General features: G+C 39.3%; 1 protein-coding gene across 1 annotated transcript in view; it reads right to left on the reverse strand.

The window, feature by feature from the left end:
• The window catches only part of LOC133525478 (receptor-mediated endocytosis protein 6 homolog), a 61,223-nt gene that overhangs the window by 18,302 nt on the left and 15,804 nt on the right, over positions 1-27,117 (reverse strand). Inside the window, exons 8-23 of the mRNA XM_061861733.1 lie at positions 26,628-26,765; positions 25,752-25,936; positions 23,921-24,038; positions 22,783-22,924; positions 20,480-20,583; positions 18,586-18,691; positions 16,490-16,613; positions 12,838-12,938; positions 12,631-12,732; positions 11,460-11,533; positions 7,846-7,969; positions 6,748-6,842; positions 5,425-5,607; positions 4,639-4,869; positions 1,138-1,347; positions 589-728 (exon numbers count right to left, since the gene is read on the reverse strand). Of these exons, the coding sequence (XP_061717717.1) occupies positions 589-728; positions 1,138-1,347; positions 4,639-4,869; positions 5,425-5,607; positions 6,748-6,842; positions 7,846-7,969; positions 11,460-11,533; positions 12,631-12,732; positions 12,838-12,938; positions 16,490-16,613; positions 18,586-18,691; positions 20,480-20,583; positions 22,783-22,924; positions 23,921-24,038; positions 25,752-25,936; positions 26,628-26,765 (2,177 nt within the window). The remainder of the gene's footprint in view (positions 1-588; positions 729-1,137; positions 1,348-4,638; positions 4,870-5,424; positions 5,608-6,747; positions 6,843-7,845; positions 7,970-11,459; positions 11,534-12,630; positions 12,733-12,837; positions 12,939-16,489; positions 16,614-18,585; positions 18,692-20,479; positions 20,584-22,782; positions 22,925-23,920; positions 24,039-25,751; positions 25,937-26,627; positions 26,766-27,117) is intronic.

Raw genomic sequence — 27,117 nt, forward strand, 5'->3', positions numbered from 1 at the left:
GAGGTGAAAACGAATCAAATAAATGTAACCCTTTTCCAGGCCTTACCAATGTCCAAAGTTTAAAAAAACAAAACCAAATATATTCCAATGAATCAAATATATTCCAATTGACACTATCTAATTCAGTATTTTCCGATTCCGACCCCGCCTTTTTTATTACTTTTAAGAGACGTTTTTCTGTTTGCTTCTAAATTTAGAAGCGTTTTTGCTAAAAAAACAAACAGCTACAAAAGCAAAAACGCCTTAAGCATGAACTGAATGGTTTTGACGTTTCTTTTTTTTTGAAACAAGTAATTGGTCCTAACCTAACCTAATTTTATTTTTGAAGGATAAAGTTGCGCCAAAAAAGACCTTTTACCATCACCAATGACAGATGATGATAACAATGAAACATTGCAGTAGTGGAGGTTCAGGTGCTACAGCTATTGCCTAATTTCCAGCTTGGTTTTAGACCATCTATTACCACATTTCCGAACAGTGACGTGAAAAAACAATAATAAAGCTTTCTCTGCTACTCCTACTGAAAGATACATAAGACTATCCCGTTATTCATCATACTAAATACTAGATTCAAGAGGCGAAGGTTACCGTTAGGGTGCTGGTGCGAGCGGCCCTTATTGGGCCGGCTGAACATCTTGATCTTGTGCAGCAGGTTGCCGCCCGAGCGTTTCACGTTGTTTTTCAACTCGTCCAGGTTGCCGACGAGACTGTCTTCTGTTATACGCCGTCTGGAATGGTACGGGATATACAATATTTTGTTGGCAATTGGAGAGAAAGAGACGTACGACGACGTATTTTGCAAAATGAGCAACGAATGAGAGGTTAAGGTATGGCTCCAGTGGACGCGGGTTTGACGGGCGGGGGCTCACTCGCCGCTCTGTGACGTTCTGACGTTCTTGTGACGTTTCGCTGTTGCATGACTTTTATATCAGTTTGTTAAGTATATTATACTGTGTTTACCTCTGACTCTTCTCAGCTGTAGCATCAAAGCTGATGCTCTTAAATATGGCTCCAGTGGACGCGGGCTTCACGGGCGGGGTGCTGACTCGCCGCTCTGTGACGTTCTGACGTTCTTGTGACGTTTCGCTGTTGCATGACTTTTATATCAGTTTGTTAAGTATATTATACTGTGTTTACCTCTGACTCTTCTCAGCTGTAGCATCGAAGCTGATGCTCTTAGGTATGGCTCCAGTGGACGCGGGCTTCACAGGCGGGGGGCTCACTCGCCGCTCCGTGACGTTCTCGGAGTTGACGTCCTGGCTCGAGCTGCGGTCCGACACTGACGTTTCGCTGTTGACTGACAGCGTACTTAGGGACATGTTCGATGTATCGCGCTTCTTTTCGATCCTGGAAAGAATAATGTTATAAGTATGATTATGAAATGAACTTCATACGGCTTTCCATTTTCTTCATATGATAATTTGAAAGAAATGTTATATTTTTTGCGTTAGAAGGCATCGACTTAAGTTCTTATAGATATTTATTCGTCTTAAAGAGGAGATACAGAGGTTAACATTATGAAAAAATCGTATTAGAGATTTAATTTCGTATTTAAGCGTGCAGTAGTTTTATTCGATAAACGCAGCGTCAAACGCGGTGCGTTCGCCGCACACCCATTTTAAACTAGTAGCTCTGTGAGCTGTAGACCTCGCGAGCATAGCTTAAAATTTAATAAATGACTCTACTGTTTAAAAGAATTTATAAAAACTAAATTGACAAAAATACATAATTATCGAATAGGGTGGTCCTACTTTACTCTGTATGTGGAAAAAAAATGAAATAGATTTTATCTTCACAAGGCTCCCTTTAGTATATTATGAAATAATTTGAACTAATTTTCAAATGATTTAGTGGTCGCTGTACTCGCTATGATTTTGTGATTTGCAATATCCTCATACAAATTAAAAAATGCAAAGTAACCAAAAAGTTTAAAAAAATCAACTGCCATATTTTTTTAACATACTTATGATAAATAAATAAAACGTATAAGAAGTCCTTAAGGACATTTCCAAAGCAGAATTATTGATGGGTCAATTTATTTTCATACAATTGTTTATGGCATAATTGTTTTATTTATAGCGACGCCTAAATGATGTTTAATGCTCTAAATTTTGCTAGGGATACTTGTTACGTATATTGGAATAAAAAAAACCCGCATGGAAAAGAAATTTTCATTACTTTATATTTTTGGACCACCTATTATCGAATATTAATGTCATTCAGTTATCATGCATTTCGCTCGTACTCTACGGAGTCCGTACATGTATTGGCGCAAGCGAGACGCATGATAACTAAATAAAATGGTTCATATATAATTAGTGGATTCTAATGTCAGTGTACGTTCGAAATTGGCCTGTAAGCTGGAACCGTGATGCTTCATCGTACGCGTCGGTTTGTTTGGTTTGCCAGTCTTTTCAGTATTTTTTCCTCCTCGAAGTCCTTGAATCGCAATAGAAGGAGTTTCACAATCTTAATTTTAGCGAGGCGATCCAAAAGGCTTGAACCTGAGAAAGCGCAACGTATAAACAACGTACAGCAAGATACCCCAGGTCAACCACTACTCTAAGCAATGTAAAGGTAACGTTCGGATTTCCGACCGTAGCTGCACTTGCCGCAGTATTTGTAACGCAACATTACTGCCAACTGCATTACTGTCGCTGACTGAATAATGTAAGTTCTTTAGGACGCCAAGTTCTTGTGACAGTGCCGTTATCAAATCTGACCATTACAACCTAAAGGCGAGGAACGAGTAGAGCATGATTAGAAAGATACATCAAACAATGCCAACGGACCTATTTTCAGTAAATGACCTCAAAATGGCATCATTGGGCCGTCTCAACATGCAACAAAATAACGAAACAAAAACATACAAAAACTCTGAGCATTTTAACTTTTTAAGCCAGTCAAGACCTATGTTGGTGCTCTAAATACCGCACAGCAAGGTAGCAAACTGTTCAACTGATTTGGGTTTATACTAATATGCGGCCCCTGCCTGGTAATCTTAGTGGCTCTGGCAAAGATAATTTGAAATAGAGGTGTATTGTCAAAGAAAACTTTGTAGCCACCTAATTTACTGCCTTATCTTTCGACACGTGACTAAAACTTTTAGAACGACATTTGACTTTGATCCTTATTATTTCACTAATATGTGTTCAATTTGTTAAATGTCAAAAACCGGCGCCATCTTACCGGGCACAACCTAAAGGTTATGGCGACATCGCTTGAAACGCTATACCTTTGCTTTGGCCTTTGATCTATTAGATGGCGCCACTTTCTCATCGCCGACTGTTAGTAATCTAGCTATATACACCAAAATTATCTACAACAATGCCACGTGCCGTACCGGAACTTTCTGCTGCGACAGCCATCTTGAAACATTGCAGCTCCGGTAGGAGCTGGGGAAAAATGCTATAAAAACAGTTTCCCTATTTTAGCTATGATATTCAATTTGGTAATTAAAGCAATATAACAAACATTTACGTTTAAACTTCTGTTCCTAAAATAATATCAATATTCCGATCTACAACTAATCTACAGAAAAGCCAAAGTTGATAAATTAATCTAAAGTGTAAAATTTGCTCCGAAAAATTCTGAACATGGACCCCCCACACATCGCACCCGTTTTCGCCTGCGCAACTGTCCGTATCCTTGAACTATAACGGCTGAAAAAAAGTTCAGAAAAAAAAAAACTGATACGAACGCGCTTAGCTTGATCAATCAAAAATACGAAATTTAAATGCAAAAAATAATACAAAATCCAGGGACCTCTCTCTCCCTGCTACAAACCTTAATCAAAAATAGGAAATTAAAATGCAAAAAAAAAAAAAACAAAAAAGAATTCATTGTATGGGGGGGTTGGAACCCAGAACCTCGTCATTGTAAAGCGAGCGTATTCCAACTGTGCCACGAGTGGTTATATGTGATACGGTGAAATTAGGCTACTTATTCTCGAGTAAAACTTAAATATCTAAATACCTCCTAAACCAGCGTTCTAAAATATCTGAATATTCCGCAAATCACTCAGTAAACATGTCTCACAAGGAAGACACTCTTATGATATGGATACGGCTATTTGTTTAGGCGTGACGTACCATGACTCCGCCATTTTGAAGAATTTCCAAAAACTGGATCGACAAAAAAATTCTATTTAATCATAGAATATGGTCACAAAATTTCACGCGAATCGGTTGAGAATTGCGACCTGTAGAGGAGAACATCCGGACATACGAAAGCAGATTGCCCGAGTCAAAACGTAGACCTACGCTACGCTTCGGTCAATTAATCTAATGACCGTATATTGATACGCAGTAAACGCAGCGGTAAGCGCATTGTCCATTTTCCATACATTCCGTGATCGCTTGCGTTCAACGCTGCGTCAATCGCACAAATCAACCGCGCGTTTAAAAGGTACAAACCCGTAAGTACAGTATTTTTTGTTTCAATTTACAGACCTTTATATAGAGGGGACACAACAGTACGTCGATTTCAAGTTATAGGTCGGTTACTTCGCTTTAATGAGGTTAAACATTTCCAGTCATGAAGATTTCAAGTGCTAAGTATTTTATTTCGTGTTAACGAGAATTCCTCCTTACAGAAGTTTGAGTTATCATGGTTTCACTGTACAAAGCTTTTTCATACCTAGAAGACGATATGCTAACAATACTGGTCCTTATCTCCGACTTCACAATCCTGGACACATTGTTGACCAGGTTCGCAGAAGTGGATATGGTAGCGGACGACATCCTGGTCATGAGGTCGGTGATGGCGGACCGGTCTTCGTTTCGTTCGGTGTCGATGCCCGAGTCGAAGCGCCGGTCGTATTGGGAGACGGAGAGCGCGTTGAACGAGCTCTCGCTGGAGTTTAGAGATCTGTGGAATGAATTGAGATTCATATTTTAGATTTTTGAGTTAATTAGCATGGTAATTTATACAAGAATACAAGAGACACAATCAGTGAATATTTGAAAAATTACAAAATTTACTACCTGTCATTATAATTTGCCCCCTGAAATCCGAAGTCTGGTAATAAAGGATTGAATCAATGAAATAAGATATGCAGATAGTTTGAGCTCCGGGAAAAGACATAGTATAGTTTTCATTACGGAAAGAGTTCCTTAATAGGGGTGTCAAGGGGATAGAATTTAAAATGGAAGTGCTAAAAACAGAAGCTAGTTTCTTATATAGATCTTTGAGCCAATTTTTTGGCGATTTTCTTTCTCATTCTGGGCGAAATAAACAAAAAAAAACCCGATTCGGGACGAAAAATCTAAGTATGGAATATTTGGTAAAATAAAATTTTTCGTAACTCAGAAGATAAGGAACTCTATCTATTCACAACATATTACAGAAATCTCACAAAAAAAAAGCCGGCAACTAAATAAAAAATCGGCCCGTCTATGGTCTGGCCTAAGGAGTTTACATTACCTGTCCATGATATCGTTGTCTTCGTAAGTTTTGGACGTGCTGGGCATGTCGTACTTGCAGGGGGGGAACGGCCGCTCGGGCGAGTGGTGGGTAGGGGGGAACGAGTCGTCCACCCATTGGCTGGTCGCGTCCGATTGGCTGTTGGCAGCGCCCTCCAACGTGGACTCTGATTGGCTGGTTTCGCTGTAGAATAAATGATAAGGTTTTTAGTCTGTCAAGCCTTTTCCGTCATTAGAAAAAGCAGTAAATTTAAAAAACGTAGGCGCGAAGGGTTATCGTCCCATAGAATAGAATTTCACGCCTTTTTCTACTGACAAAGTTGTTTGATATCGTCGTTGCGCTGTCCAAAGCTGATATGTGCTCGATTTTTGATTGACAAATAGTTACTTAGCAACAATACACATAAGGTATTGATTAATTTAATTAAAATCGCGCACTTATCAGATTTGGAAAGCGCAACGACGATATATTCCAGACCCATCCAATACGATTATAATTAGCTATCAGTTTTAACCTACAATATTTTTATTTTTAATTTGAACCTTGTTGTATGGTGAATTGGGATGAATTTCATTTGTTAGAGAGAGCAACGAAACAAAAGAAATTAGACTTTTCGAGTATTTGGTTTATGAAAGATTCTAATTAGATGTAAACGGAGTGTACATTCTAATGCACATAGGGCCTTATGAAGTTTAGTACATTGTGCAAAGAGGGGGGTAAGCCGCAGGCTGGAGGGAATTAAAGACCCGAGTTTGCAATATTCTTACCCCCCGGAGTTACACACAATGTTTTTCATCACGCTCGCGGAGAAAAAAATAAAATTTTAAGCGAAATAATTCTTAAATACGGTGACATATCAAACATTCATCCGCCATTTTGTAATTTCTTGGCAGATGAGGCATCGAAGGCACAGACCTATTCGGCATTCAGCCACGATTGAAAACTATGTAAAAATATTTTAAACGGCTGTTAAATTTATCAAATTAAATCATTTAAAACATAAGCAAAAATATTAAATTATAAACGTCAGTCCTCGACGCTTTTTGCAGAGACTGGCGGGAACATACTTCAAACCGTGATGAGTGGCGGAAAAAAGGGGAGGCCTTTGCCCAGCAGTGGGACACAAGATAGGCTATTTAAAAAAAAAAAAAAAAACGTCAGTATTTTAAAAGTAAAACTCTTTTATGCTACTTGGTTTGTATTAATAAGTGACATAATTTTAAAAAAGCTGTAACTCCATGGGAAGTTATACCTTTTTTTCACAATCCATAACTCCCGCGAGCAAGTGTGACGAAAAACATGTAACCAGTTTAGACTTCTTACCCGTTCTGCGGCCCGTAGTCGAACTCGTTGGGCAGGGGCGCCGGCGCGGCGGCCCCGGGGCTCTCGGGGGCCGACGTCGCGTAGCAAGTCATCACCTATGCCCAAAAATACGTGACACACTACCTATATACATTTACCTTTATACATAAAACTTAGCAAATCTCTTTCTAAAAATCATAAGTTTATGACAAAAACAGTTTTGGTACAAGCTTTTATCACTGACTGTACTTTTCTTTCCACAGGCAACTAATACTCATCGAGATAATTCTAAAAACCCCAAACACAATTGGGTACTTGACACATGTTGAATATTATAACAAAATTTTGTTTAATGGATAGAAAATGAGCCATCCATTATAAAATATAGGAATTTAAAAAATTATATTGAGATCATAAAAAAATACAAGGGTCCAAAGTCTCGAAAAAAATATTTTTTTGTCTTTCAATAATAGAAAAGAAAATGATACTATTCGATTCCTTACATTTTATTGAAAAATAAATTGTATAACAACTATACACATAAACGCAATATTTCAGGGTCAAAATGGCAATTTCTTTGATCTTCCATACATTTAGCACAGACTCATGTGATGTGACGTCACATCACATTATCATTTTGTTAGAGGCGTTTCAATCGTCGAGTGCGAGCGTCAAACTTTAACTCTCATTTCTGACCTTTGTGTCGCTTAAATGCCATGAGTTCTATGGCATGATCTTCAGGAAAATCAAGATCGTTTGACATTATTTATAAAAAACTGTCAAGTAGCCAATTAGGTTGCGTTGTTTCATCACAGAGTTCTTATGTCCACCTCCTGTCTCCATCATCAGATCAGCTCGATGGTACCGTAATATTGCATTCTCACCCGACTTACATATGTAGGCAAATTTTCAACTTCATCGGAAACCGGAAAGTGGGTCAAATTTAACTTGCAAGATTTGACCCGTACGTACATAGGTACATTGCAAGTTAAAATAAAAGCTTGTAAAAACATGTTGAATAAAATACTCAAGCCTACCATGCTACCTACCACTTATAAACTGAAATATCGTGTCGACGCGTTCGGCAATATATATAGTTAATAATTTAGTGTAACTCACGGGGTATCCATTGACGAGTATGCTCTTCCTGTTCTCGGGGTAAATGGGTGCCGCCGTGGAGCCTAGGTCCAGCTCTGCGCCGCGTGACAGTTGGGCTGTGGCGCTTAGGTATCCGCTGCCGGACCTAGAAAACATCCAAGTGTACATTTGGATTGAAAACTTCTGATCATTACTTAGGCATCTTTAATCCTTTGACCACCAAAGAAGTCCGGGCGCCATTCGATCGCGTTTTAATTTATCGCCACTCGTTGGAAGGAACTTTTCGCATATGTACTAATTTTGATACGCAGTAAATAAAATACGTTTACGCTTGGAGGAATCAACAACAGGAGACGCCTTGTCTGTAATTTTGTGTACAAAACAGTCTGCCAATTTTTGCGAGGGTCCTGGGCACGTCAAATGTACGAGTATGGCTTTGTACTAAACATACAAATAGCCATGTCAGATATCATCATCATCATGGCCGAGGTTTTTCACAAAGGAGTAAGCTCCGAAAGGTTAAATCCTCATTTAACAGTTGTTAAATCCTCCAAACGTTTACGTATATTGTTGCCATACAATATGATACAGTAAATGGTATTTTTCACATTTTCCTCCTATAAATACCTTTTTTTCACTACTAAAAATAATAAAATATTGTTTTCGAATGGTCAATTTAAGTTCTTTCATATTTTATAATAATATAATAATAATAATTCTTTATTTCAAGTTTAAAAACTCATACAATACAATTAAATAAATAAAACAATAACATAAAATTAAACATAAATTTAAGCAGATGCTATAGACAGATCCTTTGTTATATACATTTATATATTATTTACCATTTTCGTCCAGGTGCACGGCTGTCCAGTGCTTTAGGATCTTATTGCTCGGGTTGACAGTAAACAGCGCCAGAATATCATTTTGCTGCGAATTTTGCCATACGTTTGCCCAGACCGAAGCTATGCGTGACCGCATGATTGCATAAAAATCAGGTACTCCCGCATCAGCAAACATGGTCTTAGCACTGCAGTAGCGAGGTTGTTTCATGAGTATTCTGAACGCATCGTTATACTGAACCCTGAGCGCGTTATATGAGCGTTTGGTGTAGTTACACCATAGTGAGCATGTATAAAAGCACTGGCAGAATGCCCTAAATAGAGTAGTTTTTACGTCCGTGGTGCACTTGGAGAATCTTCGCGACAGCATGTTACAGCGGACCGCGAGCGCACGGCGCTGTCGCTCCATGTCCATGTCGTCGCGAAGGTTCTCCGTTAGAAAATGGCCTAAGTACTTGAAAGATGCTACGACCCGAACCGGCGAACCATTCAAATAAACTGGCGGAACTACCTCCGGACCCTTGCCGTATCGGAAAACAAGCATTTCTGTTTTTAAAATATTATATTTTAGATAATGCTGTTTCGAAAATGTTTCGCAAATAGTAAGCAATTGTTGGATACCCTGGCTTGAGGGGCTGAGAAGCACCATATCATCGGCATAGCTCAGGTTGTTAACGCATATATTAGCAACATGGCAACCCGTCCTGGTACCTCTCAGCTCCTCAATCAGACCATTGACGTAGAGGCAAAATAGGTCCGGAGAAGTTATGCCCCCTTGACGTACACCACACTCTAGCCTATAATCGTTAGAGAGGGTGTCGCCCCATTTCACGTTGTTTGTTTGGTTTTCGTACCAATACCTTAGGACATTGACCGTGTCTACCGGCACGTTTGATTCCAAGAGCTTAGTCCACAGTAGTTTGTAATTTACTAGGTCGAAGGCACGGCTCAAATCTAGAAAACATGCATACACAGATGTATGTTTACTGATATAATAGTTAACTATTGTTTTGAGACTAAGTATCGCGGACTCGGTCGATAGGCCGGTACGAAAACCAAACTGCGCGTCATTCAACCTTATGTTTTTCGTCAGTTCGGGCTGCAACAACCTCTCAAACACTTTACCAATAATTGTGCCCAGGGATATTGGCCTATAGTTTTTTAGGTCAGACAGATCACCGCTTTTATTTTTGACTATAGGGACAACTATAGTTTTCATTAATGCTTCAGGTAGGTAGCTAAACTGGATACATAGATTAAATAAAATAGCCAGTACTCTCGGCATCTCATCGCTAGCATATAGTATGTGCTCCACGCTTAACCCGTCATGTCCCGGAGACTTGCCCCTCTTCATACGTTTTACAACATCCGCGACATCCTTTGGAGTAAACTGACTCATCTCGCTTGGAACAGGGGAGTTCCCCTGGACAGGGCGGGGGGGAGCGGGCGCATTGCCGACGACGTCGGCTGGCGGGTCTACTTTGAAATGATGCGCAAACTGGTTGGCTATTTCTTTAGGGTCAATGATTTTATTTATACTTAAAGGTAGTTTTGATCTATAATCTAAAGCTTTAGTATTTTTCCAAAATTTTGAAAAATTGTTACATTTTCTATTTAAAGCTAAAATATTCATTTTAATTGACTCTTCATTATCCTGGCACCATTTTAATTTATATTTGAAAACTTTCCTACTTTCTACCATGCTATTATAAACGCCACCCGAGCGCGGTTTCCCGCAATCTACCCATTGATTAAAATACATTCTAGCGATAAGATGGCTCTGTTTGACGTGGTAGTTCCAGCCAGCGACCTGTCTGCCCTTTTTTCGTGCACCTGCACGCAAACAGTAGCTCATGGATGCAGCAGTCTGCATAATATCGATAATATTGTTATATAATTCGGAAACCATTAATTTACTATCTAAATTCTGTCCATTTTTATAATAGTCAATGCGTTTTAAATGTTCATAACAATATTCACCATATTTATTTATTTGTTCTATATCCCTTTGACCCCACAATATATTTTTTAATGCATTTACATTATGTTTAGCCGCCGTAGTGTTACATATAACCTTTAAGTTTAGGCGAATGAATAACGGAAAATGATCTGACCAGGAGACATCATTACCTACCCAAACAGATTGTATCGTTCTCCATGCGGCCTTAGTGGTTACGCAATGGTCCAACCACCGTCGAGAGCCATTCGCTTCGCTTAAATAGGTATAGGTATCAGAGTTGATACCTAGGATATTTATGTCCGCACATTCCCATTGCTGCTCAGAACAAAAGTCGCTTAACTCTTGTCCAAAGGCAGCACTGGGATGAGCGTTGAAATCGCCTATGATATAAGCAGCCGCAACATCACTCTCCTCGATTTTGCCCCCTCTTCATATTGGACATTTCCCATAGTAAAAATAAAATAACCAAAGAATACTTTCAATGTGTCTGGGTTAGTGTTGTTCATATCATAACTATTCCAAATTTCAAATCAATAGCTGATGAATTGGTTTTCGTGATATTTAGCGTTGTGACTGACGGACGGACGGACAGAGTCGCATCATAAGGGTTCCTTTTGTACCTTTCTGGTACGGAACCCTATAAATGTTATACAAAATAGCTAATGTTAAATTGTTTAACTAACAATAAGTATATTTCATGCATGGAGCCTTGGCAGATTGGCAGCTCATACTGCAGGGTGATCTTGAAGTCAGTCGCCTCGGCAGAATGGCCGAGGCGGCACATCCAGCTTGTACGAAAGGTTCTTGGCCTCATTCCCTGACGCACGACTTACCTGTTCGGTAGGTACGGACGCGGCGTGTGCTTCGGGCTGTTGCTCACCTCCGGTTTTTTGTACGCGCCGTTTTGCTGTAGAAATAAATATATTATTGATGCCACCTAATTAAATATAAATCATCATCATCATCATCATTTAAGAGCATGGCTCTTGTCGGTGGAGTAGACGCCAGTTTTCGCGGTCCTCGGCCAAGTTCTTTAGGTCCCTGTAAGACACGACATTTACTTTTCCTTTTAGTTGCTGCGTGTAACTTGCTCGTGGTTTTCCTCTTCCTCTTCTACCTTCGATCTTGCCTTCCAAAATAGTTTTAAAGAAAGTGTCGTGTCTTATCAAGTGACCTATCATTTTTCCTCGTCTATTCTCTATGGTCCTCAGTAGGTTTCTCCTCTAAATATAAATAAATAAATATTATTTATGGGACGGTCTAATTATATTGAATTGATTAAATGTATTTGGTCCAATATATATAAAAAAGGAGTTTAGGCCATTATAAAAATCATCAAGCCTTTTACTACTCTACTCTTATAACCTCTACCGTCCCACGGTCCTAATACTAGTACAAATTATCTTCAATGATATTTCAAATCATCATTAATTATAACAGAGTTGCTTTTGTTTTGCTTCGTTCGATTTTCAAACGATACAAATTCAATTATATTATCTAATACCATTGATTTAAAGGAGGATGGGCAGATTTGTATGGATACTGGCCTATGAACCAATAAGAATAAACGACACAACATCGGAAAGGTTTTTTTATACACTCAATTTTGTTGTATGGCAAGACTAGTCAAATCTGTTTATAAAAATAAAAAAACTAAAATATCGTGACACAAAATCATCGAAAATAACAAAACCTTCTTGATCTGCGACACAGGAACTTATAGTATCGAAAAAAAAAACTATATACTTAGTCATGTTTCAACTCACACTACTTTTTGTGGCGATAACTTTTTCACATAAAGATTTGGGACTACCTGCCATATTAAAAGTTTTACAACTTAGAATAACCTATCCCGTGACATACCGTTTGCCCTTATTGCTCAAATAGGCCAATTTGCCCACCCTCCTTTGACTACCATTTTTTCTTGTTAGAAGATAATATGAGTATGTTAGGAAACCAAAGCGACAGTCTAGTGGAAGCATAACTCGGTTATACTTAACATACCTGATTTTGTTTGATAGGCACTTGCTCCTCCTGCTGCGAAAGCCTCCTCGGCCACGAGGTGTCGGACCGCGCCGCCACCGACACGCAGTCGTCCGTGTCAACCTGAACCAGACCTTACAGTTATACGCGTAACGAATAAAATCGCATGCCACGGTTCAAAGCACGGGTTTTCAAACTGTATTCAAATATAAATAATTATCAGTTTACCTCTGTGTTCCGATCGCTGTCCGACGCGAGAACGTCCATGGACCACGCGGACTCGCTCGCCGTTTCGGAGACGTCTGGCGCATTTGTGTTAGCCACTACGTCTGTAGATTATATGAACATGTATAACGAAAAGAATAAGTTCTGAAAATAAATAAATTCGGGCAGAGTTTTAAAACAACTTTCAAATTCAAACCCCTTTGGTTGATTATTTGATGGTGTACACGTGGCGTTCAAAGGGTTAATTAAATAGAAATATGAATATAAGGAGATCGGACATGCCGGCCGATTTGTATTGAGTTCGTCTGTCACAAGTTCTTTCGTTCAAGCTCGCTCAAATATCAAAGAGTGATAAAAATGCAAATAGACGAACGAATGAACGCAGGTTGATGAAGTGTTTCGCGGTAGAACCTCTGTACTATGAGATAATTTGTCATTGAGTGTATCGTTATGTACCCGATTCATTGCGGCGTAAACACTTGGCTTTGCAATCACGTTACTTGTTCAGCAGCAATGTAATGCAATATGTTGAATATTGTTGAAGTGAATCTAGCGACAGTTTATACACCGTGTTTTTATTGAATTGCGTTAACTCCGGGGTTTCGGTAAGTACGTTTAAGGAAACTAAATGGCATAGTTAATTTTCAAAAAAAATATTTTTTTTTGTTTTTTTTTTACTATTTTTATTTTTATAAAAAGTAACTAAATGTTGCATATAGCGTTGTTGTAACACGGGCATTACATTTAACTCAACCAAACAATTGAAAACTGTGACATATCAATGTCATTTCTAACATCGATCGTCCGAGATAGTACGTACGTTTAGTAGCAAATGTATGAACTCGCACTAAACACTAACTAATAAGTAAACAGGTCCTAAAGCAAGTGTACACGATCGTAAGGGCCTTATAATATAAAAATTTATGATTGATTATCTCCGAAATGGAGTTAGTTAGAATATCGGTATCTTTGAGAAAGTTACTTAATTTAAGCTCAGGAATGCACCCTCGAAATTAACGCAAATCAAAAAAAAGCGGCCAAGTGCGAGTCGGACTCGCGCATGAAGGGTTCCGTACCATTTAAGACGTATTAAAAAAAAATCTACTTGCTAGATCTTGTTCAACATTTTACCACTTTGGACACACATTTTACCACTTTGGAACTGTCTCTCGCGCAAACTATTCAGTTTAGAAAAAAATGATATTAGAAACCTAAATATCATTTTTGAAGACCTATCCATAGATACCCCACACGTATGGGTTTGATGAAAAAATTTTTTTTTTAATTTATTGACGTATTAAAAAAAATCTATTCACTAGATCTCGTTCAAACCAATTTTCGGTGGAAGTTTGCATGGTAATGTATATCATATATTTTTTTTAGATTTTTCATTCTGTTATTTTAGAAGTTACAGGGGGGGGGGACACACATTTTTTCACTTTGGAAGTGTCTCTCGCGCAAACTATTCAGTTTAGAAAAAAATGATATTAGAAACATAAATATCATTTTTGAAGACCTATCCATAGATACCCCACACGTATGGGTTTGTTGAAAAAAAATTTTTTTTTAAATTTTTATGACGTATTAAAAAAAAAACTACTTACTAGATCTCGTTCGAACCAATTTTCGGTGGAAGTTTGCATGGCAATGTATATCATATATTTTTTTTAGATTTTTCATTCTGTTATTTTAGAAGTTACAGGGGGGGGGACACACATTTTTTCACTTTGGAAGTGTCTCTCGCGCAAACTATTCAGTTTAGAAAAAAATGATATTAGAAACCTAAATATCATTTTTGAAGACCTATCCATAGATACCCCACACGTACGGGTTTGATGAAAAAATTTTTTTTTTTTAAATTTTTATGACGTATTAAAAAAAAACTACTTACTAGATCTCGTTCGAACCAATTTTCGGTGGAAGTTTGCATGGCAATGTATATCATATATTTTTTTTAGATTTTTCATTCTGTTATTTTAGAAGTTACGGGGGGGGGGACACACTTTTTACCACTTTGGAAGTGTCTCTCGCGCAAACTTTTCAGTTTAGAAAAAAATGATATTAGAAACCTCAATATCATTTTTAAAGACCTATCCATAGATACCCCACACGTATGAGTTTGATGAAAAAAGATTTTTTGAGTTTCAGTTCTAAGTATGGGGAACCCCCAAAATTTATTGTTTTTTTTCTATTTTTGTGTGAACATCATAATGCGGTTCATAGAATACATCTACTTACCAAGTTTGAACAGTATAGCTTTTATAGTTTCGGAAAAAAGTGGCTGTGACAGAATCGGACAGACAGACGGACATGACGAATCTATAAGGGTTCCGTTTTTTGCCATTTGGCTACGGAACCCTAAAAACACGGTGTATATAGATGAAAGACAGAATATCAGGTTGAATTAATTGTATTTACATGTGAAAAGTAATTCCTTTGGGGTGGAAACTAATCAAATCACTACGATGTGTGCAGGTAACTATTGCGCAACTCGGCATTTTGGATAAAAACGGAATATTCTCTGCGTCTTTGCATTCGTGCACACTCGGTAACAACTGACGGTGATCTGACGGCAGTGTATGCCCATTGAGCTAACAGCGACGCGGCCACCGGCCTGTCTTCTCTCTAGTATTCTATTCTCTGAGGTTAATTACCTTTGAGCGTCATGTGTTGATTAACATCGCACTAAAGCAAAGACGCTTTCCAGATAGATTTTCGTACAACGAACCGCCTGTTACTACATATCTTCGGGGATAGTGCAATACCGCGTAACTAACAAATGCAGTAAGGTCCAATTACCTTGTACATTGTTTGAATTTCGAACTCTTTCGACTTTGTTAGTTGCGCGGTATTGCACTATCCCCGACGATATCTATATTGCTTGCGTATAATTATATAGCTGTCTCGCCCATGTTGCCGGCTGCCAATGTCACTGTGCGAGTTTGACAGCAATATAATTACGCGCGTGCAATAGAGATAGCAACAAGCGCGTAAAAGTACGAAAATCTATCTGGAAAGCGTCTCTTTACGAGCAAGCGAGCGAGCTTTTAGGCGCGCATTCGCGGTGCGCTCGCCAGATCTGGACACACCTTAAGAATACCTACACTCCTCACAGAGCTGAACAGGGGCGAGCCATTTTTCCGTCAATAATGTCAATTGTAGATATTAATATACATACACCTCAAAAAGAAAATAAAACTCTATTAATTTAAATTAAACTTAGAGAACAATGCATTATGTACAAAACGTACTATTTTTTTTGTTGTTCATTATGTTTCACTCAATATGGCATATGGCATCCTTAAACAAATTTGTTGCCTATCGAAAGAGGTTTGAAATGATATCATATCACTTGATTAACTCTGATAGTAGCTATAGTAGCATATGGATATACATATTATTTAAAGAGATTTGCTAAAAAAGCTTATTATAAAATTAATTTGTTTTGACGGCGACGTAAAGATCCTAGCAGAAAGGCAGCCATAATAAAATAATTTTATTAGTTATTTAATTACACCACATCTACCATTGAATGACAAGGTATGTCCATGTTATGCAAACACTGAAAAGCCCATCCACCCTTACGGACTGGGCTAAAACTGTATTTTACAAAGATATATTTTCCACGGAAGTCAGTTTTAGTCAGTGTACTCACTCTGATTAACGGCGACTAGCGTGTGGTCGCAGGAGTCGCCGATGGTCTCCGAGTCGGACGCCAGCACGTCTGTGCTCCACGTGTCGGACATGATGCTTACAGTTTCGTCGCCTTCCAGGAGTTTCTAGAATGATAAGATTAGCCGTACATTTTTAGTCGATAGCCAAATTAAAGTAAAAAAAAAATACTCATCTACTGTAAATTCATGAACAATACTATAAGAACATAAATAAAAAGTCTATATTGTCTATTATTCATAACGGCACTGTAGGAGTATCTTGGCTTAAAACATATTTTGGTATCTTATGCAAATATCCATAAGTTCCATACCCAAGCATATTACATAAAATGTAGTAAGTATAACAGTTACTTTAGTGCCAATAATTGACCAAGCGTTAGCGAAGGTGTCCGTTTCACCTTGGGCAAAAATACTTTCGTTTGTACAGTCAGCGTCAAATACTTTGTAGAAGTCAAAGTGGCCAAATAGTACGCCATACTAAATATATGGTGTACCGAACTATTTGGCTACTTTAGTTGCTACAAACTATTTGACGCTGACTGTATAGATGTTCTCATCTACAGGTCGCAATTCTCAACAGATTCTCGAAAAACATTTGTGAGCAGGGCGGCTACCGGGAAAATCGAAAATCGTCAATTGCGGGCATTTTTCTCTGTCACTCTAATTACGTGTTAGTGAGAGTAAAACAGAAAGATCCCCGCAATTTGCGAATTTAGGTTTTCGCGGTAGGCCCCCAGGTTCGATGATGAAATCCGCAATTTAGAAGCACATTCAAAAACTAAATCGACAATGTTTTTTACTGTCGATTTAGTTTTTGTTTTTTTTTTCTAAATGGCGGAGTCATAAATGGGTTTCTATTGTTTCTCATACAGGTTTAAATCACAATGTATTGTGTGTCCGCATTTTCGTTAGTCAAAATTTGGTTTTTCTCAGAAACGCGTAACTTTTCATGGGTGTTTTCTATGTATTTAAGTATTTATAAATATTTATATATTATATATATCGTTGTCTAAGTACCCTCAACACAAGCCTTATTGAGCTTACTGTGGGACTTAGTCAATTTGTGTAATAATGTCCTATAATAATTATTTATTTATTTATTTTCAGGATTGCCATAAAACAAACCTAACCTAATCTAACCTATCCATAGGATAACCTTACGAAAATCCTGAGAACTTAACGGTTTCAGAATCATGACTAATGATGATCTGGCAATCATTACATGACATTCAATAATAGGGATGATGACACATATTGAATTTTATAACAAAATTTAGTAAAATAGATAGAATGAGCAATTTATCGCAATAATGTGGTTATTAAAATAATATATGGATATGATAAAATATATAGGACCTGAAAGTTCCAAAATTAAAGGTATTTTTTACCAAAAAGGAATAAAGTAAGGGTACCATTCGATTCCTTACATTTTATTCAAAAAATATTGTATAGCAAATATATTCATAAACGCAATATTTCACCGACAAAATCGCAATTTTAATGTTTTTCATACTTCAAGATGGGCTCTTGGTGACCGTGACGTCACGTCTGCTTATCGTTTTGTTGGGAGCGAAGTGAAATACGACTGTCGGACTTCTGACTTTTGTATTGCTTTAATGCAATGGGTCCCATATAGACATTTTATTTTTTTAATATTATAGGACATTATTACACAAATTGACTAAGTCCCACAGTAAGCTCAATAAGGCTTGTGTTGAGGGTACTTAGACAAAGATATATATAATATATAAAATAAATATTTATAAATACTTAAATACATAGAAAACACCCATGACTCAGGAACAAATATCCATGCTCATCACACGAATAAATGCCCTTACCAGGATTTGAACCCGGGACCATCTGCTTCGTAGGCGGTCACTACCCACTAGGCCAAACTGGTCGTCAAAAAACATTTGATTCTAAAAACGAACCTAAACCTAAAAATTGACATCTAGCCTATTATATCAAACAAAGACATCCGGTCATAAAAATATTCAGTTTTTAGCTATGCTCGCGAGGTCTGCAGCGCACAGCGCCAATAGTTGTATATTTTATCAGACAGAAGGTGTAATACCTTGATCTCGAACTTGCAGAACTTGTCTTCAATATCGTTCCTGGTCTGTTTCAGCAGCTTGGCCTGCGCGCTGTTCGCCTGGCTCACTGGGACGTTTTGCGGTAACCTGTAGGGTATTAAGGGTTTTTTAGTACGTCTAAATTTAAAATTCCAAAATTCTTCAGCGCTATTTGGTGAAATAATATTACGAACTACGGAAGGTAGAGGCAAGGAACAGAATCTCCATATACCAAGAAGTGTCCGACAAAAAACCATAAATAGGTGGCGCTACAATACCTAGAATACTTGAGAAAAAAATCTAATCATAGACAGCGTACTTCTCTCCGTCAATAACGCCTAGGTTCTTAGCTACTCTAGCGCTACTCTGGAGAGATTTGGAACTATTATTTATAGCTGACAGCTGGACACTTTTGCAACAATTCTGCCTAAGGAGTTTCTGTTCCTTGCCTCTATCTTCCATATTACGAACGTATTACGAATGTCAAAAGCCCGATCAGAGATATATGATCATTGTCCAGAGGGCGCTGCTATGGAGTGTGGAATTAAGAGGAGTGGCATCTCTTATGGTAGAACTGTTGCAAAAGTGTCCAGATGTCAGCTATAAATAATAGTTCCAAATCTCTCCAGAGTAGCGCTAGAGTAGCTAAGAACCTAGGCGTTATTGACGGAGTGAATTGCGCTGTCTATGATTTAATTTTTTTGTTCAAGTACTCTAGGTATTGTAGCGCCACCTATTTAAAGTTTTTTGATGACACTTTTTGGTACATGGAGATTTCGTTCCTTATCTCCACCTTCCGTATATTCTCATGTATAGGGTGACGGTTCAGCGGTGGCAGCATAGTTCCTCTACATCTTTGTCACTTGTCACTATGCCCTTCACTTTCGCGCTTACTTGTTAGAACGTGACAGCCATGGTGACAAATGTTAAAGAGCCAACCATCTTAGCCCTACAGTTTAGTATGAAAAAATTTAGTTCCACTGTAAATTCATTTTTGTGAATAAACAGCTTCTCAAAACAAATATCCCGTCTCTATTCACTCAGCGGCATTGCACTCGAAAAACACTCGCAATGTTTGACCCTTTCAATGCCTAAGACGTCAACAGACGCGCGCGGCTACAACCCAATATCAACCTTAATGCATCCCGACAAGGTTCACAATAACGCGCCGCGCATGACAGGCGTGGCGTTCAAAGGGTTAAGTTGCAATGATGTCAATATAAATCCCAATCAAAATCATGCTCAGGTCCCGGCGTTAAAAATCGGCCAAGAGCATGTCGGGCCATGCTAAGTGTAGGGTTTAGTAGTTACTATTCTGACAGAACAGGCCAAATGAGGGCTATTAATTAGTAAGCATCATATAGATTACAAGAAGAAGGGACTAAGGGTCGTATTTTTACTAAGAAGAGAAGATTTTTGCAATCTAACTCAAAAACGGCTGGACCGATCCATGTTCGCTATAGTTTTCATTGGAAGTATTTACTAAGCTTTTTTTTCACGATAATTTTCATATTTTTTGGACCCAATGGTTCAAAATTTAGAGGGACACACACACACACATTTTTTTTCTCGCTGAGCGATGATATCCTAAAATATTAACTTTATCAAAAATGGCTTATTCCCTTATTCGTTTTAAAAGACCTATCCAACGACACCCCTTCATTCATTAGATCAAAGCAAAAAAAAAATTGTATGGGAGGTACTAAAAAAAAAATATTCGGAAGGTTTTATTTTACCGTTCTGTTGCCATGCATCATTTATGTATCTATATCAAATTGCAGCTTTCTAGCAATAACGATCACGGAGCAAAGCCGAGGACGGGCAGACGGACATGGCGAAACTATAAGGGTTTCTAGGTGACTACGAAACCCTAAAAACAGTAATGAAAATAGTTACCGTCTAGCCGGCTCGCCCGCCGCGTCTCCGTCTGTGACTTGGGAAGATGGCGTCTCCCGTCCCGAGATGTTCGGGCTTCCACGCCCGCTCACGTTGGCCGATACCTGCGCAACAGTTCCAACATTACTTATCTTTTCTCCAATATGCTCGGAAATGTTCACCTTATTGTAGCAAAAATAGTACGGGACGTTCTTCATTATGGTCACGCTCAAATTAAAAAAAAAAACAATTCATTATTGTCGTTTTTTAGCGGACGGGAAGTTGTTACTGTATTGTTTTTTACTTTGACCGCCAAAGACGTCATATGACGCGCGCGGCTACAGTCCAATATCAACCTTCATGCGTACCGACAAAGTTCACGATTACGCGCCGCGTACGATAGGCGTGGCGTTCAAAAGGTTAAAACATGTATCCACTAAGAAAAACGCAAACAACCAATTAATATAGCCGCGGGCTGCGTCTACACGACCCGGTCGGCATCATTTCAAGCAATAAGCAATAGGATAGTCGTGTAAGATCGTGCCAGACTATATAACTTTTATATTTTTTTAAGGATCTCGTGCGTGCACATACAGCTTATATGGCACAATTATATTGAATGGTACTGAATGGCAGAATAGTTGTGCCTTTAACTTTATAAAAAATAATTAAGGAGGGTAATTAAGCTAAGCTTCACGTCGTCCGACGAAATCGAAACTATCATCCACGAATTGCCCTTTCCCGGCCTCTGCAATAATGTACTATTTCTGTTTCCAAGGGAATTTGTAACACAAATGCCTGCAGAACAATTTTAGCTGATACACGTCACAGTTAGAAATATGTTTAAAACAAACTCAAAAATATAAAAAAATCATGTGTGGTTTCGCGTTTTCCAAAACACTGCGTCAGAGTGATTGACTGTCACAGACCTGTAGATGTCGCCTTCGCACAAGTCACTGACCTGTATAGATTCCGGACTGAGTACTTCGCAATAAGTCAAAAGTCAAAGGAAAAACATCGATAATTAAGTTTATCGATATAAGAACTCCTTAATTTGGCTCCTATCCGATGTCAGGTACTCATCATATCGGACAGATTATCGTTCTGGTCTTGACACTGTTTCCAAGTTGTCCGACGTGTTCCCTAATAAACTGACCTCACTGAGAATCCTGCTCATGTCTGCTGAATCTCCCTGTACCGCGCAGTTCACTCATCATATCGGACAGATTATCGTTCTGGTCTTCTGTCTCCAACTCCAAGCTGGACGTCACGCTGTGGTTGGAAGCGGCCTCCGACTCTGCTTCCAAGTTATCCGACTTGTTCCCTAACGACTTCATTGTGGGACACTGGGATCCTGCTCATGTCTGCTGAATCTCCCTGTACCGTGTATTCTACTCACCATATCGGACAGATTATCATTCTGGTCTTCGGTCTCCAACTCCAAGCTGGACGTCACGCTGTGGTTGGAAGCGGCCTCCGACTCTGCTTCCAAGTTATCCGACTTGTTCCCTAACGACTTCATTGTGGGACACTGGGATCCTGCTCATGTCTGCTGAATCTCCCTGTACCGTGTATTCTACTCACCATATCGGACAGATTATCATTCTGGTCTTCGGTCTCCAACTCCAAGCTGGACGTCACGCTGTGGTTGGAAGCGGCCTCCGACTCTGCTTCCAAGTTATCCGACTTGTTCCCTAACGACTTCATTGTGGGACACTGGGATCCTGCTCATGTCTGCTGAATCTCCCTGTACTGTGTATTCTACTCACCATATCGGACAGATTATCATTCTGATCTTCGGTCTCCAACTCCAAGCTGGACGTCACGCTGTGGTTGGAAGCGGCCTCCGACTCTGCTTCCAAGTTATCCGACTTGTTCCCTAACGACTTCATTGTGGGACACTGGGATCCTGCTCATGTCTGCTGAATCTCCCTGTACCGTGTATTCTACTCACCATATCGGACAGATTATCATTCTGGTCTTCGGTCTCCAACTCCAAGCTGGACGTTACGCTGTGGTTGGAAGCGGCCTCCGACTCTGCTTCCAAGTTATCCGACTTGTTCCCTAACGACTTCATTGTGGGACACTGGGATCCTGCTCATGTCTGCTGAATCTCCCTGTACCGTGTATTCTACTCACCATATCGGACAGATTATCATTCTGGTCTTCGGTCTCCAACTCCAAGCTGGACGTCACGCTGTGGTTGGAAGCGGCCTCCGACTCTGCTTCCAAGTTATCCGACTTGTTCCCTAACGACTTCATTGTGGGACACTGGGATCCTGCTCATGTCTGCTGAATCTCCCTGTACTGTGTATTCTACTCACCATATCGGACAGATTATCATTCTGATCTTCGGTCTCCAACTCCAAGCTGGACGTCACGCTGTGGTTGGAAGCGGCCTCCGACACTGCTTCCAAGTTGTCCGACGTGTTCCCTAACGACACTTCATCGTGGGACACTGAGAATCTGAAATATACATCATTTTATTAAGGCCCCGTTATTAAGGTTCTCACACTCTCACTGAGCTAAGTTTAAAATTGTTACAAATTTTAATGATGCTATCTAAGTTTTGATATCGAGCGATAGTCACGTAATCCGGTTTCGAATCGGTGAAGTTAGTAATCGGTGAATGGCTCCAAGATATCTATTTAGGCAACTGTATTACGATCTAAAACTGGACCACGGTTTTTGAAAAACTAACCCTTTGATTGCCAAAGCCGTTAACTGATGTCAATATCAGTTTTCGTGCAATTCACGAAGAAGCGCCGTACACGATAATTCAAAGGGTTAATATACTGTTCTATGGTTATGTGCAGCATCATTCGCAACATAGCTTTTCATTTACAATAAATACGGTCACTTCTGAAAATATAAAGTCGCGTATACATATTTTTGGCACTTTTTTCGTATCGATATTTTCAGACGTGACTTGTACTCTTTATCTACACACATATCACAAAGCCTCTATGATGCATTCGAAAACCTGAAATTACCAGCATAATGATTGTTGTAACAGTTTAATATACAACAATTTCTTATTTGTGGTAATGTTATTATTTTGTAATATATCTTGGCCAGTCTGGTCTGTACGGATACTGTGCCAGCGCACGTCTTTCGTTTATATGTATCATTCTTTCTTGGTTCTGTGCTGTCAATGACCAACAAATAATTGATTTGAGCTTTTGTATAATATATGTATAAATTTGTAAATATTCTGTTTTTTTGCCATCAGTTTCTGTATCTAGAGCCAGACCAAGATAAGTTGTCAGCGATTTTGACAGCCCATACAGTGAAAGAGTTATTTTAAACGTCAAACTTCTTATGACGTTTACACTTATACAGGCTGGGCTATCAACATCGCTGCTAATCTTGGTCTGACTCTAGTTGTATTACATACTGTACAGCAAGATTTTTTACGCGTTTTATTCATCACGGCGAGCCGATAGCCTACAGTGCGCATACCTCGTCCGTTTCTGCACGGGGGCGCCGGGCGCGGCCGCCAGCGCGGAGCCCGCGTCCTCCGCGTCGCCCTCCGAGCCCCCGCAGTAGCACTCCAGGACCTTCGACTCGGGCACCAGACCTGGACGCAAATAGTACATTACGATACAAGTGCGAAAAATAGGAAATTCGAAACGAGTGGTGATAAATTAAAACACGACCGAAGGGAGTGTTTTAAATCGACACGAGTTGCGAATTACCTATTCGCACATGTATCGTACAACGTTTTACAGTACATATGGCCCTTTAAATGTTCGACACTGTAACGTAATATGCTAATTTTCGCACTAGTGCGGTAAAGTAGCACCATATGTACTGTAAATGTTATTTTCATCACACTTGCTCGAAAAAGTTCTTATTTCATGCAGGTGTACTGAAGGACAAAGGCCTATTTTGTTGTGAGTTATGGATTGTGAAAAAAAAAGCTATAGGGAGTTATAACTTTTTTTTTAATTATGTCAATTATTAATACAAACCAAGTAGCATAAATGAGTTTTACTTTTAAAATACTGACGTTTATAATTGAATATTTTTGTTTATGTTTAAATTAAATAATTTGATCAAAATATTTTTCATAATTTTCAATCGTGGCTGAATACCGAAAAGGTCTGTGTCCTCGATGCTAACCTGTCAAGAAATTACAAAATGGCGGACAAATGTTTGATATGTCACCGTAACTAAGAATTATTTCGTTAAAAATGTCGTTTTTTCTTCGCAAGTGTAATGAAAAACATTGTGGGTAACTCCGGGGGTAAGAATATTGCAAACTCGGGTCTTTAATTACCACCCTCCTGTCAAGAATTTCACTTGCCCCCCTCGTTGCACAATGTACTATTGCTTTACAAGGGGGCAAAGTTGTTGTTTAACCGCTCGTGCTAATAATGATACCCGAGCAAACGAAAGATTCCAAAATTGAACCACAAGCGTAGCGAGTGGTTCGAGAAGTGGAAACTTGAGCGTTGCTAGGGTTTCAATGCACGAGGGTTAAACAAACTTTGCCTCCGAGTGAAACAATATTATTCATCACACCAACACGAGGAAACTACTAACTATGAAATACCAAAAAAATCATAAGAAATCAAATCCAAATGAACGTAATAAAAAAATAATCATTCAAAATCATCATTTAAAAGTTAATTCTACTAGCTAACATAAGGAAACAACTCAAAATTTGCATCTAATTACTTTGCCCCCCATGTGGATAAAATGCAACTTTCATATTCGTTTTTGAACAATCAAGAGGGCCTTTGCCAGTTGGTGTGGTGAAAAATTCATTGCTAACGCATGTGTCGATGCGTGTATTTGAACGCTTCTAAACGCGAATATGTTTTGGTAAGCCATTTCAGTCAGTAGAAAAGGCGGCAAATTTAAAAAAAATAGGCGCCGAGTTGTTCTCCCATAGAAATTTTTGACGACCGGTCTGACCTAGTGGGTAGTGACCCTGCCTATAAAGCTGATGGTCCCGGGTTCAAATCTCGGTAAGAGCATAATATTTGTATGATGAACATGGATATTTGTTCCTGACTCATGAGTGTTTTCTATGTATTTAAGTATTTATAATTACCTATACCTAGACAACGATATAAATATTTATATCGTTGTCTAGGTACCTACAACACAAGCCTTATTGAGCTTACTGTGGGACTTAGTAAATTTTGTGTATTTATACATTCAATTTTGAATTTCGCGCCTTTCACTACTGACAAAATGCATTTGCCAGAGTATATTTGTGAGTATCGAAGCTTTACAAGCCAGCCTCGGTTTAGACACGTTCTGTATAACATATATAACGTACCGACGTAGTCGCTCTCATCCTGCCGAGCCATCTGTATGACGTACACCTCAAGCTCGGGTTCCGATGTCTCGGTCGCGAGTGACGTGTTCGAGCTGCCGCTGCGAGGCAGCCGAGGTTTAGGCACTTTCGCCAGAATACTCTTCTTTTGTGTTTCTGCCGCGTCTGCGGGTTGAGGCGGAGATTGTCTGAAAGATAACGTAATAGGTGATAAATTGTTCTGTGAGTTGTGTGCGAACCCTAAACCGCCATTTAGATTTTTTTAATGAGGAATGCGAACTGTAAAGGACAACAGCAGTATATCATTTTTTTTTTCCTAAAAAGGAGACGCTTCACGCTTACTAGGCAATAACAATGGAATAATGGGATATCCCATTTAATCCGCAGGCGAAGGCGAACATCGTTAGGTGACAACAAAACTCATATATTATTATGACATGATTCACAATGTTAAGAGCCATCGCGAAACGTGCTAATACCAAAATAAGGTTGATTTTTGTCTAATATTTTATTGCAATTAGTGAGTTTTCGTAGTTCCTTAGCTAAGCTTCTGGTTTTCATTGATCACTACTGGTTGAACACTAGTCTCATCGCGGCTTGGTCAAATCCGGAACCTTCCTGTGCAGGTTGTGTAGCCTGCGGCGGTAGCTGGGTTCCATAGTTTGAAGGAGGGCGGCTAAACTGGATGCGCCGGCAGACCGAAGGGGCCATAGTTGGATAGTTAGGCTGGTGTAACCTCGGCTTGCTCAAGTTCCAAAGCAGGTCGTTCAGCCTGCTGCGGTAGTTGGGCTCCATGGTTTGTAGGAGGGCGGCGAGGCTGGACGCGCAGGCAGACGTATGACCGAAGGGGCCTTAGTTGGATGGTTTGGCTGGTGTTACCTCGGCTTGCTCAAGTCCGGCATCTTCCTGAGCAGGTCGTGCAGCCTGCTGCGGTAGTTGGGCTCCATGGTCTGCAGAAGGGCGGCGAGGCTAGACGCGCAGGCATCTGAGGTGGACGAGTCGCTGCCGGATTCACTACTGGAAAAAAAAATACATTACATAATAATATGTAATTTACCTATCAATGAAAAAACACCGAAATGTGCTCAAAAACTGGCATTGAAGACATAAGTAGGGGGAGTCATAGTTATGGATTGCGCAACGAAAGTAAATGTAGTCACCGAATGGACCCTTACTACTTAGAAGGTCATACTGTAACAAGACTTAACGGAACGTACAACATTGGGACACTATTTTGTTATAAACTCTAGTAGTCAGACTGAGGTGAACCCAAAAAATCCAGATCTTTAATGTTTTATTCCATTTATATATGACGATCGGTCTGGCCTAGTCGCCCTGCCTATGAAGCTGATGGTCCTGGGTTCGAACC

Source organism: Cydia pomonella, chromosome 1 (assembly GCF_033807575.1).
Source record: "Cydia pomonella isolate Wapato2018A chromosome 1, ilCydPomo1, whole genome shotgun sequence".
Classification (NCBI taxonomy): Eukaryota; Metazoa; Arthropoda; class Insecta; order Lepidoptera; family Tortricidae; genus Cydia; species Cydia pomonella.